The 16191-nt window shown below is 37.4% G+C and overlaps 1 protein-coding gene across 30 annotated transcripts in view; it reads right to left on the reverse strand.

Moving 5' to 3' along the window:
- Nucleotides 1–16191, reverse strand: part of adgrl2a (adhesion G protein-coupled receptor L2a) — a 218478-nt gene that overhangs the window by 108302 nt on the left and 93985 nt on the right. For all 30 annotated transcript variants that reach the window (XM_057842113.1, XM_057842097.1, XM_057842110.1 and 27 more), the window contains exon 3: nt 13061–13274. In XM_057842113.1, coding sequence (XP_057698096.1) covers nt 13061–13274 — 214 coding nt within the window. The remainder of the gene's footprint in view (nt 1–13060; nt 13275–16191) is intronic.

Raw genomic sequence — 16191 nt, forward strand, 5'->3', positions numbered from 1 at the left:
TATTTATGAACAAATTAATCAATGTACCATCGAGTGCTTAAGGTAATGTAGCCCGTGCTCTAGACTTTCTTGTATTATACTCATAAAAATCATGTGTGTTGTAATAAATAATCATTTGGTCTTGAAAAATCAGTCTTTCATCATCTGTTTACAGGGGTGTGAAATGAACACTAAAAGACCCTTGACTCTTGAGTTGAGCACTGGGAACTCCCATTATCATGTGAAGAACAGTTTAACGTATGGACTTCGTAATAATTTGAAAACCAACCGGGTACTCTACTCGGCAGTGGAACTTCCGCTGCCGCTCGTGCTGTGCTGAATTAATGCATTCTTGTTGCAGTGACCGTCAAAAAGAGAGGCCTTGCACATCTGATTCGAGCGCCAGAGCAGTGCCGTAGTGGAGTCACACAGCGAAAGCATTGAATGAAATCATGCACATTGATTATAGCGCTTGCGTATTTGATCCAGCTGATGTGGCGAAGCGGAGCACAGCTCTTCCGCATGTGGTGGCATTTTGCCTTGATGAGTTTCACCTCATCCATTAGAGAGCTATCAGCATTGATCATTTATGTAAATGATTCACTCCTTGCGAAGCTAGTGGCATGGCACAACTGGGCCTTGTTACAGTACAGTGACCAACACCCTTTCTATTGAATACATGTGATGATGCTCATTAATCAGAAAGAAATTCATCAATGTAAGCCACTTGATATTGTGTATTGTCATATGATTTAGTGTCAGGCTACCAAGGGTGTTACTCACAAAACAACAGAAAGTTTTCCTAAAAATAGATGGAGAAATATTAAGAGATCAGTTCTTCCTAGTGTGCTCTCGAAGTGACGGGGGTTCTGAGAAATTACTGGAAGAGTTATGAGTATTAGTGTGATGTAGTATTTTTATATTTGCATCCCTAAATTATAGGGGTGTAACGGTACACAATAATCTCGGTTCAGTACGTACCTAGGTTTTGAAGTCACGGTTCGGTTCATTTTCGGTACAGTAAGAAAACAAAATGCAAAATATAAACGTGCTAGTTGTTTATTACACACCTTTGTGCTTTCAACAATAGGAACATCAGCCTATAGAAAGCTAGAATTCTGCTCAAAAAGTAGCAGGTATTTAAAGATAATCCAACAACAATTTGCCTTTCAGACCCTGCGTATTGGTCAGCTTTCTTTCTGAAAGAAAGAAGAAAAAAGAAGTCTTGTGCTAAAGAGAAAAGCAATCCCAATGAAAAAGATTTTAACATGTATTTTACAAATGCCTCAATGAATCATTTTTTTTTCTTATGAACGGTTTTCAAAAGCATTATTGGTGGATTTTATCAAGTTAAAGCGCCACACAGAAATTAATAAATTTAATTGTGTAGGCAGGATCGGTGTATTATTCTTATTATTTAATTAAGGGTGTTTTAGCTCATTTTAATGTATTTTATTTAAATGGGCTATTATTTATTTTATTATGTGTTTATATTCTACAAATGTTATGTAGTATTCATTTATATTGTATATTTTATGTTGTATAACTTTAGTTCCTATGTGAATATTAGTTCCTACTTGTTTTTTTGTGGTAGGAGGGTTTTGTATTGAACACGGGCCGTGTTGGTTATTATTATAGCAGAGAAGACAGCAGTAAATCAACAAAGAGTCAACTGTGCCTCGATCTACCAGTCAAGAGATCTGATGGACTCAAAAAGTGGGTTACGATTGCAGATTAGTTTGAAAATCGACCAGATCCACCGTATTTTTACACGAGTGACTTCCGGTCTGCCCGATCCTTGCTACCAGTAGTAGTATTGGCGCAGGAGGGTCGCGTCTCGCATCAAATAATAAACTCTCCCGTTCTTTTCACGTGCGTCGGGTTGAGCTGCTTCTGGAACACGCGGCCGCACGGCGACTGGTGTGCATTGGCTGATTGACTTTAACGTCCGCATTTCGCTGCGTTCTCGCGGTGGCCACGTTGTCGCCCCGTTGACGTTTCTGGGTTATACTGTCCTACCGTGTTGATCCTCATTATAGTAGAGAAGACGGAGTATATATAATCTATACAAAGAAAATGTAACCCGCTCGACTCATAGCCTCGAAAAGTAAGGGTTACATTACGTCAGAAACTCGTTCGGTACGCCTCCATTCCGAACCGAGCACCACGTACCGAAATGGTTCAATACAAATACATGTACCCTTACACCCTTACTAAATTACAAAATCTGCAAAGCCATTTAGCGATGTGGTGAACTTTTCCTGAACTAATTGTGTTCATTATCACCTTATTAGAAGTGATTAGATTTCCCCATCTTTTGACAGTGACTGTTGTAAGAGTTCGATAGTAGATTTCAAAGGAACCAGAACTCTATAAAGAGTTGCTTTTAGGATGTTAGGATGATTCAAACTTATCAAGTTTGTGAATGCTATCATGTGAACTCAGGTGGGTTGCATGCAAGTGAACTCCTGTATGGTTGAGTTCACTACTACATGGTGAAATATGTTGCAAAATAAATTTTAGGAGATGTAAAACAAAGGCTTGCTAAGATTGCACTTTAAAAAGAACAATAAAAGAGAATACAAAACAAAATTCCTGAGTGTTTCATCAAACTATGCAGAATTGCACTTTTGTTTAAAAATAAATTAAAATACCTGAGCTTTGTTAGGGCTCTTTGATTGCAGGCTGGAGACAAGATGGGAGGGTTGGGGCGGACAGCAGAGTACAACAGAAGAACAACTGGCTAACTTGCATAGCAAAAGTCAGCTGGCCTAAATGCTATAAAATGCTACTTTTTTTTTTTTTAAATGCTCTTAACAAATTGTTCAAACACATATTCCCACAAAAAACAGCTACAGTGGGGCAAATAAGTATTTAGTCAACCAATAATTGTGCAAGTTCTCCCACTTGAAAATCTTGGAGAGGCCTGTAATTGTCAACATAGGTACACCTCAACCATGAGAGACAGAATGTAGAAAAAAACAGAAAATCACATTGTTTGATTTTTAAATAATTTATTTGCAAATCATGGTGGAAAATAAGTATTTGATCAATACCAAAAGTTCATCTCAATACTTTGTTATGTACCCTCTGTTGGCAATAACGGAGGCCAAACGTTTTCTGTAACTCTTCACAAGCTTTTCGCACATTGTTGCTGGTATTTTGGCCCATTCCTCCACGCAGATCTCCTCTAGAGGTGTTATGTTTTGGGGCTGTCGTTGGGCAACACGGACTTTCAACTCCCTCCACAGATTTTCTATGGGGTTGAGATCTGGAGACTGGCTAGGCCACTCCAGGACCTTGAAATGCTTCTTATGAAGTCACTCCTTTGTTGCCCTGGCTGTGTGTTTGGGATCACTGTCATGCTGAAAGACCCAGCCACGTCTCATCTTCAATGCCCTTGCTGGAAGGAGATTTTTAATCAAAATCTCTCGATACATGGTCCCATTCATTCTTTCCCTCACACAGATCAGTCGTCTCGGTCCCTTTGCAGAAAAACAGCCCCAAAGCATGATGTTTCCACCCCCATGCTTCACAGTGGGTATGGTGTTCTTTGGATGCAATTCATTATTCTTTCTCCTCCAAACACGAGAAACTGTGTTTCTACCAAAAAGTTCTATTTTGGCTTTATCTGACCATAACACATTCTCCCAGTCCTCTTCTGGATCATCCAAATGCTCTCTAGCGAACTGTGTCTCTAGCTGGACGTGTACTTTCTTCAGCAGGGGACACGTCTAGCAGTGCAGGTTTTGATGCCCTGGTGGCGCATTGTGTTACTGATAGTAGCCTTTGTTACTGTGGTCCCAGCTCTCTGTAGGTCATTCACTAGGTCCCCATGTGTGGTTCTGGGATTTTTGCTCACCGTTCTTGTTATCATTTTGATGCCACGGGGTGAGATCTTGCATGGAGCCCCAGATCGAGGGAGATTATCAGTGGTCTTGTATGTCTTCCATTTTCTAATAATTGCTCCCACAGTTGATTTCTTTACACTAAGCATTTACCTATCGCAGATTCAGTCTTCCCAGCCTGGTGCGGGTCTACAATTTTGTCTCTGGTGTCCTTCGACAGCTCTTTGGTCTTGGCCATAGTGGAGTTTGGAGTGTGACTGTGGACAGGTGTCTTTTATACCGATAATGAGTTAAAACAGGTGCCATTAATACAGGTAACGAGTGGAGCCTCATTAGACCTCGTTAGAAGAAGTTAGACCTCTTTGACAGCCAGAAATCTTGCTTGTTTGTAGGTGACCAAATACTTATTTTCCACTGTTATTTAGAAATATTTTTTAAAAAATCCAACAATGTGATTTTCTGTTTTTTTCCCACATTCTGTCTGTCATGGTTGAGGTTTACCTATGTTGACAATTACAGGCCTTTCTAATCTTTTCAAGTAGGAGAACTTGCACAATTGGTGGCTGACTAAATACTTATTTGCCCCACTGTAAATATACCTATAAACTAAAATATGAATGTATAAAAAAAAAAAAACATATTAGCTTAAAAAAAAAAAAAAAAAAAAAAAAAAAAAAAAAAAAAAAAAAAAAAAAAAAAAAAACTTATGTTTGTCGGGAATCAGCTGGATTCAGCTATGTTAAATGTGTTATGTCATATTCACCGTTGCCACTAAAGGGCAGTGTATCCACCCAAAACAATAAAACTAAATGCAAACACTTTCGAACCAAACCATTACAACACCACTCTAATTAAATGAATACCCGAAGCAGCAAAATTTGATTCGAAGCTTTTTTCTAATCAAATTACTCGAGTTAATTGATTAATCATTGCAGCACTGATAGATTTAAATAATGTCCTATTTATATTCATTATAAACCTGGCAACCAATTCAGGATGTACCCCGCCTGATGCTCATTGTTAAATGGGATAGGATGCAGCACCCTCACAACCGTCGTGACAGTAAGAGGCTCAGAAGATGAATGAATAAAAGCCTATGTGGCACATTTTAGAATCATAAAGTGGCAACCTCAAGACTGCTTTCCTCAGTGCTCAAAGGAACTCGGCTCCTGCCGGTGAGCAAGCAGAGAAAAGTACTTCTCGGTCAGCTAGACAGCGAAGAGCTTTGAGGGATGGAGGTCGCGGGGGAAAAAAATGTTGAGCGAGAAGCAGACCAGGAGGCTGACTTTTCAACAACCCAGTGGAAGTGCCTATTAGCCAGGAAAATGGCGAGTAGCAGCAAACGAGGTGTGGAGCTAACAAGGAAAAAAAGACAGGAACTTGTTGTGATATGAAACTATTGTAATAAACAACGGCAAAGCCACATGTATATATTCAAATAATGCTTTATTTATATACTGTATACTTAATGCAGCCATTTTGGAACCAGAAAGTGGCAAACTCCAGATGGCTTTTCTCAATGAACAGTACTCTGGATAAAGTGGGTGTAAAGGAAAAACGAAGAGGGCAGGTACTTGCATGATAAAGCACAGTGTAACATTACACTGTGACCAATTTCAAAACCTACAGTCTGCAGAACGATTTAACTTCCAAAGGCGATTGCAATCCAATAAAAAACTACACAGAAAACACACTTCTATTAGGCTACACTCGCATTTTGCATCTTATGCATGAAAAATGCAAAAAATTGGACAATGAGTTGAGGTCGTCGTTAAACTTCACCAGTTTTATGGATTCACTAGCAGTATGGCTCATTGTTGCTAGGGTGAAAAATTGAAGCAAAATGTGACATTGCAATCACAAGAAATGCGTCTTTTGCCCAAATGATAGCGCTGTCGCCTCCACAATTACGGATTTTCTATGCTAATTTTAGGAGTTTCAAGTTAATTTTCTGCACCAAATGGACATTTACAGAAATCAAACCCATCTAAGAACACTCCCAGACAAAGAAAGTACAACTTTGTAAAATGTGGTCAAAATCTGGCAAGCAATTTCGCCATCCATAGAGAACAAACACACAAGCAAACACCCTAACACACACACAAAGTTCCATTTATATATCAGTATAGATAACTTTTTTTTAGACTTACAGCACAATTTCTAAAAATGATGGCCTCATGGTAATCAATTGAACATGTACTGTACGAATTTTGCTTTCTTTTAATCTTGTCTTCACTCTGTTGTACAGTTACCACGTTTCACACATTTTGCCAAATTTCTTCACTGACAATTCAAATGCACTTTTTTTTTTCTTTTTTCTCTTCTCTTCTTTCTCTTTTTCTCTCAATTGAATGCATTTCTCCATTTGTATTTTTTTCATGAGTATTTCATATCAGGATGAAAAGTAATTCCGTAAATTTAGCAAACTCACTTTGCTACGAGAGCTGCTGCACAGTGCTTGTCACAAACTTGCTCTGTGTGTGCGGTGAGTATGCTAGCTTCCAGCCTTTGCCCACACAAAGACGAGAAATGAGCAAGAGAAATCCCTCCCTTCATTTAGCATGAAACAATTGCACCTATATGCATAGGGCCATGCAGCACAATGAACCCTTTTGTCCTATCTGTGAAGAAAAGAGGTAAAGCACTACTCACTGCACACAGCAATATATCGACTCAGGCAAAGTTAGAGTTGCAGGCCGTGTTCAATGCCATCTTCAGAACACAAATATATTGACTGCGGGCTGAAAATGGCCCAAAGGCTGGACTTTGGACATCTCAGCCTTAAATGGTTCTTCTGTAGTGGCATCAAGCTGATTTTCTTGAAAACAAGTTGGCATGTAGCCTTCCTTAGCCCTTCCCACAGACTAAGTATTTGGAACGTTACCACTAGCGAAGGGTGCGTTTGCATTGGAGAATCTACTCCAAGGGTACATTGAAGAATATTCACCAAATGCACACAGATAAACATGGGCCACTCACACTAGTCAGTTGAGACTATGAATGTACCCCAAGTGACAATGTCATCATGACAAGCAACATGAAATTATAACTTTTTTATTTCTCAAACTGAAAACATAAAGCTCTTTTGTCCCCCAAACTGTCCAGAAATAAGTCACTTCGTAATTGTTATTAAGTTATAATATTATGTTATGATTTAAGCCGGATTATTCAAATGGAGGGAAAAAAGCAGCAGCTTTTTCTCTGAAAATCTAGGTATTTTGATTTAAATTTCAATTGAAGTTCATACATGTAGCATTCTCCTATGCTCAAGGTACTCACATAGGTAAGATTAGCAATCATTGCAGAGAAATATTATTCAATAATTTAAGGGGAAAAAAGGAAAAGGAAACTTTTTTTCGGTTTGGAATCGGGACTCAGTATCGGCAGAGTCTCAAAACCAGGTGACTCGGACTCGGACGCAAAAATAGGCGATTGGGACATCCCTAGCTTTTTCCCGTGGAATCATCAATAGAGCTGAGGTAGCGCATCCACAAATGAACTTGGTAAAAATCACATCATTTTAAAACAATATCCAATCTACATTAAATTGGGTAGATGAGGAGTATGGCTTCAGATGTGAACAAAAGTACAGACCCCAAGCTTGTACATGACAGAGAGATGGCCATGGCTCACACAAATATTTATTTGAACTTTGTCATAATGAATAGAAAGACATCATAATCATCATCATTATTATCTTCATAATCCATGATTTTCAAATTGCTACTGTCAAATATTTTTTTGGTATTCACACCAACTAAATAAATAATGCATGTCAGCAAATGTCTTAATACTATTGCCACCACAACCAATAATAATAAAAATAACATCATGAGTAGATACTCAAAAGAATAATATATTGATATTCAAAGAAAGACCTGTCTTCGCATATACACCTATCACCATATTAATTATTTCAAATGGTACCCTCATGCAATTTCTGCTAGGGAAATGTCCAGATTATCAGACACTTGAGTCCACTAATTGCTTGCAGGTGAATCTTCTAATTGAGCCACAGCAGTCCTAAGGCGATTTTCATTAAATCATTGTGCTCATGAATGTAATATGCCCAACTGATATAAGCACCGCCAGGATTCATCAAACATCAACCAAAACCTCGTTTCAATTCTCCTCACTTCCCAAACACATCCGTTTGGAATGTGGAAACAATCAGCAAGTATATCCAGATGGGCATCATTATTCTGTCACACACTGAGATTAGAGTGTAAAATTAATATATTCCATAAAATATGGTAGCAACTATTCTAGACCAGGGGTACCCAAGCCCAGTCCTCGAGAGCTGGGCTTGAGCTACCCTGTTCTAGACTGTGAATTGGTGACCCGGTATAAATATTCACTTTGTTTTCGATATCACGTCACTTTAGGGCTGGGTATTGCAAACAATGTCACGATGCGTATCACGATACATGTGTTTTCCTACCGATTCATGGACTACATGGTGATAGAAATCACAATAAGAGGAACAAATCAGACATATACAGAACATTGTACAAAAAACAACAACAACAAAACAATTAATTATTTGTCGAATCATACGCAATAAAAACTTGAAACATTTCATGAAATGTATTTATCACCTAGCCTATTTTAACTTATATATCAACTATCAACTAAACAAATCTTGATGAAGTCATATGGTTTCTAGTGATCAGATGGGATTCTTTTTTTTTTTTTTTTTCCAAGCAATTTTATTTTTTATTTTTTTTTTGTATTGCTGCAGCAACAATACACTGCATCTAATTTTCATATGTTAGAATCGGGGGGTGGGGGGTTATTTTGAATAATAACATGAATTCTGACTCTCGATGAAATATGTACATCTACAGTAGAAACAGTATGTAAATATATACTCTGACTCAGTGACATAATATATTGCAAGAGATTGAAAACACTCCAGTAATATCTGCAATGTGACAATGATATGATTTAGCGTTATTCATGTTTGGGCAATGCAGTGGGATTCAATGAGAACTCTGCTGAGGTTCTTTCTGCTGTTTCCAAAGAGACAAAACTTTACAATTCTGTATTGGGACTTAAAAATTAATAAAAAAAACAAAAAAACAAAAAAACAAAAAAAAAAAACATTAAGGCCTCTGGCATTTTCAGGAACTCCATACAACGCGATCCCTAAACTTTCAAAGATTGCCGAAAATATTTCTGCAGCACTGTGCCTCTTTTGTACACAGGTAGGTCCTGCTGGGTAATATTTGTGCTTGTGTGTGCTATATTATTGTCCAAGCGAGGTTGAGCTTTGCGTAATGCACAGGGCCAAAAGCAGGGAGCAGACAGGCGGCACCCCTTCAAGATTAGACAATGTGAGTCAGCTATCTGACTTCATCAAAAAGGACTTCACAATAACCCTGCTGCATACAAGAGCTCGACAGTGTATTTTTCTGTTTTGTGTCCTCTTCATTTCCCAAGGCGGCTCACCAAAGTTGCTGACAATCTGGTACCATCGGGTTTCTCAGAGGCATTCATATGTCATTCTATCCATTGCATTTTGCCATTGATGGCATTCCAATGTGACATCAACGCTCATCTTCAAGGGTTCACATTTGCAACAATGGCATTGCATTCCTACAGGACTTGCATGCAAATGCAACACCATATGCACAATTCCACACTAAATCGTTTTCAATATGGAGAAGTAGGGCAATATTTGAGCAAAATATATCTTACAGCGCATCGCAACTATGGTTGATTGGGTTGGGCAACTTGGGCCCGAGACTCAAATTATTTTAAAAACTCATCCAGCCATGCTTGCTGCACCATGGTTTGAAAAAAAATGCTTTAAAAAAAAGCCATTACTTATTCCACAAAGTCGGCTCAACAAAAGCTGCGCTATGCGATAACGATACAGTGGTACCTCTACATACGAAGTTATTCGTTCCAGGACGAAGTCGAAATGGTCGTAGGTTGAGCAGGATTTTCCCATAAGAATACATTATAATCCCATTAATTCGTTCCACATAACCCTAAACCTACACTAAAGCCTTAATAAATACTGCTGGTACTATTACAACGCACTGCGTGGCTGACGTGACACAGAGGGAGCGGAGCGGAGTTTACTTTTTGCTTTCAATGTTTTCTTGAGAACACCATCTACTTTGGTGGTCAGGAGGCGTTTTGTGTTGGATAAGTTCTGAAATATATGATAAAAACCTGACAAAGCTGGCGATTTCTTTGGCGATGTTCCCACAATAATAATTGTCATCTTAACTTATAAAGACTGACGAACTGTGGTCGGAGGAGGACCGTGGAGATGTATTGTTAAGCCAGTTCACGGATGTGCACCCCACACTCATATTTTTCTATAACGTGCATGTTCATTTCAATGGTAAGTGTCACCCTTTTACTTTAAACCTTTTTGAAACCTATATATGTATTTTGAACATGTACAAACAAATGGCGAGTCAAATTTAACGTCGGATGTCGAAAATATCGTGTGTCTAAGCGATCGTATGTCGAGGTACCACTGTATATGTATTCAAATTAGTATTATTAATAATTACCACCAGTATGTATGATTTTAAATAAATGTTTGAGTGTTCGCTTAAGAAACCTGCTACTACAGTTTTACTCCCACAAGAAAAATAATACCGGTTATTTCTCAATTCAGTTAATTTGATAAAAGAATAATCCATCTCATTGTTGAAAATGTATTGCTTTCTTTAAGAAGATAATGTTGACATACATACATTTTGGAGAGATTTTCTGAAAAGTGATGCTTTTCGAGATTCCAGACTTCTGGCAATGTTATTTCTCATGTCTGTTTAAATCAGTGATTCCCAAACATCATCAAGGATGTGTAATGCGAAAAAGTATCAATGTCACTAATTTAGAGGAAAAACTATTTACCGTAATTTCCCGAATATAAGGCGCACCCGTGTATAATGTGCACCCCAAATTTACTTGTAAAATCTAGGGAAAATTATGGTACCCGTTTATAACGCGCACCCTAATTTTAGCACCAATAAATAGAAGAATGCAACAAAACAGAGCTCGTGTACAGATACAGAAATGTCATTTTACTGACTGGTGAAACACAGCACAACCATAGCACATTGGTAGTTCAAAACATTACCGTAAACTGACAATATTTACGGTAATAATATGATTTGACAACTTCTCCAACTTACCGGAATCTAGGAGAAAACAAAACAGATGTGACTTTTCTTTTAAAGGCTGCTGTATAACTTGCTCGTTTCATCATGATGAATAAATGTTTCTTCCATGGATTGATACGGTAAAATTAAAGTGAGAACGTAAGTCGGAAATCCGTGAGAACTCATCGCTGTCAACACGACAGTAACAAAAGGAACTTGTGTTATTTGGGTTTGAGTTATATATATGTTGTATGTATATATACATACAACATACTGTACATAAGTACTGTATTTGTTTATTGTAACAATAAATCCACAAATGGTATTATTAACATTATTTCTGTTAAAGTGATCCACAGATACAAAGACCTGTAGTTCTTAAAAGATAAATGTTATAGTTACAAGTTACCGTAATTTTATATTAAAACCCCTCTTCATGTTTTCGTTTTAATAACATTTGTAAAATTTTCAATCAAAAGTAGAGTTAATATAATAATAATAAGAAGAATAAAAATAACAATAATAAAAATAGAGTGACCAAAGTCTGACTAAGTTTTACGTGTATTTTGCATAGCTATTTTGATATGTAATGCCAGTTCATTTTGCATTGTTGTTTAACTGTGTGAGAAAAGGGCCTCATTACTATAGACTGAAGTGCTTTTCTTTTTGTGAACATTATATTTTTTTTGGAGCGATAGGAACATTATTTTTGTTGTGCTTTCACTAAACAATACTTATGTTTGTTGTGAAGGAGTTGCCGAAGCTTATGCCAATAAACGGCGCGGTCCAAAGAACGCCTGTGTCCACTCGCCTTTACTGTATAACATATATCTGTACATATCTTACCCAAAATACCACAAGAGACACATAATTGCCACTAAAAGAAAGAAAACTTACCGAAATATGTGTGGAGCACAAATAGCAATTTGCATTGCATTGTGAATACAGCATAAACGTCTCACAACTAGTAATTCTCCCACGTTTAGAAGAAATAACATGAGTATGGAACGGCGGTGCCCCCAAGCGGCCGGTGGCATTCTCTTCACTCTTAATGTCCATAAAAGGCCTCATTGTAATCTGTTTGAGGCAATGTGCGAGCGGGTCATTCAGTGCATGTGTTAATTGCGTCAAATATTTTAACGTAATTAATTTAAAATATTAATTAACGCCCGTTAACGCGATAATTTTGACAGCCCTAATATATATATATATATATATATATATATATATATATATATATATATATATATATATATATACATCCATGTACCTGTTTATAATGCGCACCATGATTTTACAAGTTGATTTTGGGGAAAAAAAGTGTGCGTTACATTCGGAAAATTACGGTATTTACTACAATAAAATATTTGTTCATCCAAGTGGAAAAATAGTGACAGACCAAACAATTAAATGCTCTCCTGCTAGTTGAAAGAAACTCCTAAATTTTCCAGACATCCACTTTTTGTGTGGTGTCACATGAGACCTCAATAAAGGTTAGGGAACACTGGATTAGATTACCGATATCAATCAATCAACCAGGTTTGACAAATAGTTTCCCAGATGAGCTAATTAACGGTAAATTACTTCAGGAGGCTGGAAGACATTATTAAGCAAGTCACAATTTTCATTTCATACAGGTGTGTGTGAAAATATAATTGATCTATGATTTTTAAAAAATAAATAAATAAATAAACAGCCTGACTAAAAAGGCATTGAACAGTTAAGAATGGTACTACATGCTTCATCAACTGTAAGCGATGATGCATATTTATAACAATCAGTACTTGTCTGAGTATTGTAAAATTCCCTGAGCATTTTTTTTGTTTGTTTTATTTTTTTATGCTACCAGGATACATCTGCCTGTTTTTTCCCCGCTCCACAGTTCCATTGAGTTTGTCTATTTTTGATGGAGTCGATCAATCAGACAGCAGCCATGTTAAAGATTTTTTTTTTTTCCAAAGGTGAGAGAAAGAGAGGAAAAAGGGAATCCAAAAGGGGCAAACTCACAAAAAAGAAACACTTGACAGCAATCCAGAGCGTATTGCTCTGGGCAACCCACGTACTGTACACTAAAACATCTAATATAGACTCTATGGTGAAGTTTACCTCTGTGACATGATCTTGTATGCTTCTGGAAGATAGCAGTTGATATTCTCCATCTGGAAAGGGTCAGCATCGCAGATCTTATCATCTGTTCGCCCATAGTTGGCGCTTTCGATCGTTATGACATCACTTCCTGGACAGCGCAGATCGATGGGGTAACCCTCACAAGACAGCTCTCTTCGTACTAAGCCAAATGGCAGGGCAGCCCGACTGAATCCTGAGGGAGTAGAAGGAGAGCTTTATCAGTGGGAATCAATGTGAGCTGCCTGACACAGAGAAGCACCATATTGAATGTAAGAGATGGAAGTGAACATAAGCAACATCTTTATACTATTTGTGTGTATTCTGCTATAATGCAATACATTTTTGCATTAAGCAGTGACAAAATGAGGTACACTATCACAATGTAATGACAGCCAATATGACAACTGTCACCAATCAGTTTTTGTATATTGTTCTGATTATATAAAGCCTGAAACAAAAACATAATTGTCATTTCAATTGCAGGTTAAAATGTCAACTGAAGAAAAAGCAAAGTTGATGATTTTTATTTATTTATTTTATTTGTTGTCTGGTCATGAATAAATAAATAAAAATGAAATCAACTGTGTGTCTGAATGCAATTTAATTCAATTTGCTTAAAAGACTATTAAAAATAGCACAAATAGTAGGTGTATGAAATGGTGTATAGGCAGAGACTTTGCAAAAAATCCAAATCAAGATGAAGTCATAAAAGACCAGTTTACATTGTATATAATGAAGGAAACAGTCCCAGATACAGAACATTTTTGGGAACTTGTGCTTTACCATATCATCAAGTATTACAGCACAGCGATATAAAGCTTAACCAAATTGCCAGCTGCTCCTCTGTTCTAAACCACAAGCTGCACTGAATCATAATATCCCATTTTTTGAGCATCTGTTGCCTTTTTTGTCCTTTAAATGCCAGTGCGCTAGCTGTATTCCAGAGCTACAGGGTCTCTAATGAGGTCTTCATGGCTTGGTTACATGCACTTGTTTTGCTGTATTTCATTGGCACCTGTACAAATGAGACAAATCCATATGTGCACTTGCTTGTGTTTACAAAGCACTTTTTGCGGCAGCAGTTGGCTTAACTACTGACTACTAGGTCTTCTAAAACCAATTGGAATGGCTCAGGTCATTTTACCCTATGGGATACTTAATCAATTAAGTGAAAATACAATTATCTTTGGCTGAATAAATGCTATGTTACAATAGGAGGGGATTAAGCTGCTGAATTGTGGTCCTCACCCGAAATTGCCACGGTGGTATTTTATAAAGGAAGATAAATGTCACATTATATAGCCTGATCCTCCATTTGTGCTCCCATCAGGTGAAAGCTCTTCTTCTAAAGGTGCTCATTGTAGTGTACAGTTCAAAGTAAACAAAGGATTGATTTGTATGGAATGGGGCAGCTGCCACAGACAAGCTAACCTCGCTATAAGACCTCATTTGTTTAGGGGCATCCAATCGAGTAAGGATCTTTCCTTCCTATTCTGACTCGCTCTAGAGAATATTTTGTAATGTGACTCCAAGCAATTACACTTTTATACATTTCAGAAAGATTTCTTTTTTGTAACCTTTTTCTTGGTGGAGTCAAAAAGAAACGCTCGAGGTGCTAAACAATGTATCAGTACAATATGTTGGATTGTGACAAAGGTCTCATGAGGGGGTGGCTAACTGAAACCATTGCATGTTAGGAACAGCTGCTGACAGCCAAACTTGACTTTATGTCAACGTGTTTAAAAATGAATAATGTAAAATGTGAAAGCAATGTACATCAGTCAATGCCACATTCTCTACACAAAAAAATAACCTGCATGGTGAAATCATGCCTATCTTTGAAACCATAAGAGCTTGATTATAATATTAATGAGTTTTTAGAGAATTCACTGTGCTAACAGTGTATGTTGTGCATATTACGGAACCGAATACAACTTCTCTTTTTGGTTATTCACTAAGTGATCAGGGTTTTTAGTCATGCGCAAGAGCCTTTGAGTTTGAGCTTTACATAGGGAGCCAAACCCTATTGTACTCAGTGTGAAGCAATTGTGTTAAAATACTTAAATCAGCAGAAGGAGCCTTTGAAAACTCTTTTTGTGTGTGTGTGTGTGTGTGTATGTGTGTGTGTGTGTGTGTGTTTGTCTTTGCTACATTGTGGGGACCAACACCTGACAGCCCAGTCATAGTGTGGGGACCAAAAAACTTGTGGGGACCAAAACCCTGGACCCCACAATTTTTATCATTGATATAGTGATAAAATGACTAGATAGACGTTCTGTCAAAATTTCAGCGCTTTACCCACAATACACGAAAACCAACTTTTTTGTGTGAAGTGTGTGTGCTCAGTGCTGCCCCTGTAGACAGAACATGGTACTGCATCTACACACAGTTACGCACACTTTCACACACTTGTCTTGTTTTTATGCCATTGTGTGGACATACACAGAACAAACTTGTCTTGTTTTTATGTCATTGTGGGCACACACAGATCACCCAGTTTTTGATCTGTTGTGGGGACACATTGCGCAACTACAATAATACAAAAATCCCTCTCAGGTAAAAGCTTTAATATATACAACACTTTGAGTTATATAAATTATGTGTATTAAAACTTATACATTCATTCACAAGACACCTTCGCGTTTTTTAACAAACTTTTGCGGATCTTTCCCAACAGATGAAAGCGTAAAATGATCCAATTTTTCAAGCCATGGGTGAAAGGTGTAGGTGGTTCATTACCATTTTATGCTTATGAATACACGAGATGATATCTCGAAAATGTTTCATGCACATCTCAACGTTTATTCAAATAACTAGTCAGTTTTACCATGTTTGGAGTTTACCTTTAATTCTGAATGAAAACTGATCCTTTTTGGAAACTGAAAGCGTAAACAATCGGAAAAACGATGTTTCCTTTATCCTAAATTTGCTAACCATCTAGGATTTTAGAAGTTTTAGGAAGTTTGAAATTCTCAAATTCTGTTCAGTGACGGACTTTAAGCAGAAGCACTTATTTGGATTTTGTTGTTTTTCAATGTCTTAAATTAAAATGTTCAATCTAAACTCACTGAAGCACTTCATTACGACAAGCAATTTCTACAAAGTATGGC

This window comes from Corythoichthys intestinalis, chromosome 7, assembly GCF_030265065.1.
Source record: "Corythoichthys intestinalis isolate RoL2023-P3 chromosome 7, ASM3026506v1, whole genome shotgun sequence".
In the NCBI taxonomy this organism is placed as follows: domain Eukaryota; kingdom Metazoa; phylum Chordata; class Actinopteri; order Syngnathiformes; family Syngnathidae; genus Corythoichthys; species Corythoichthys intestinalis.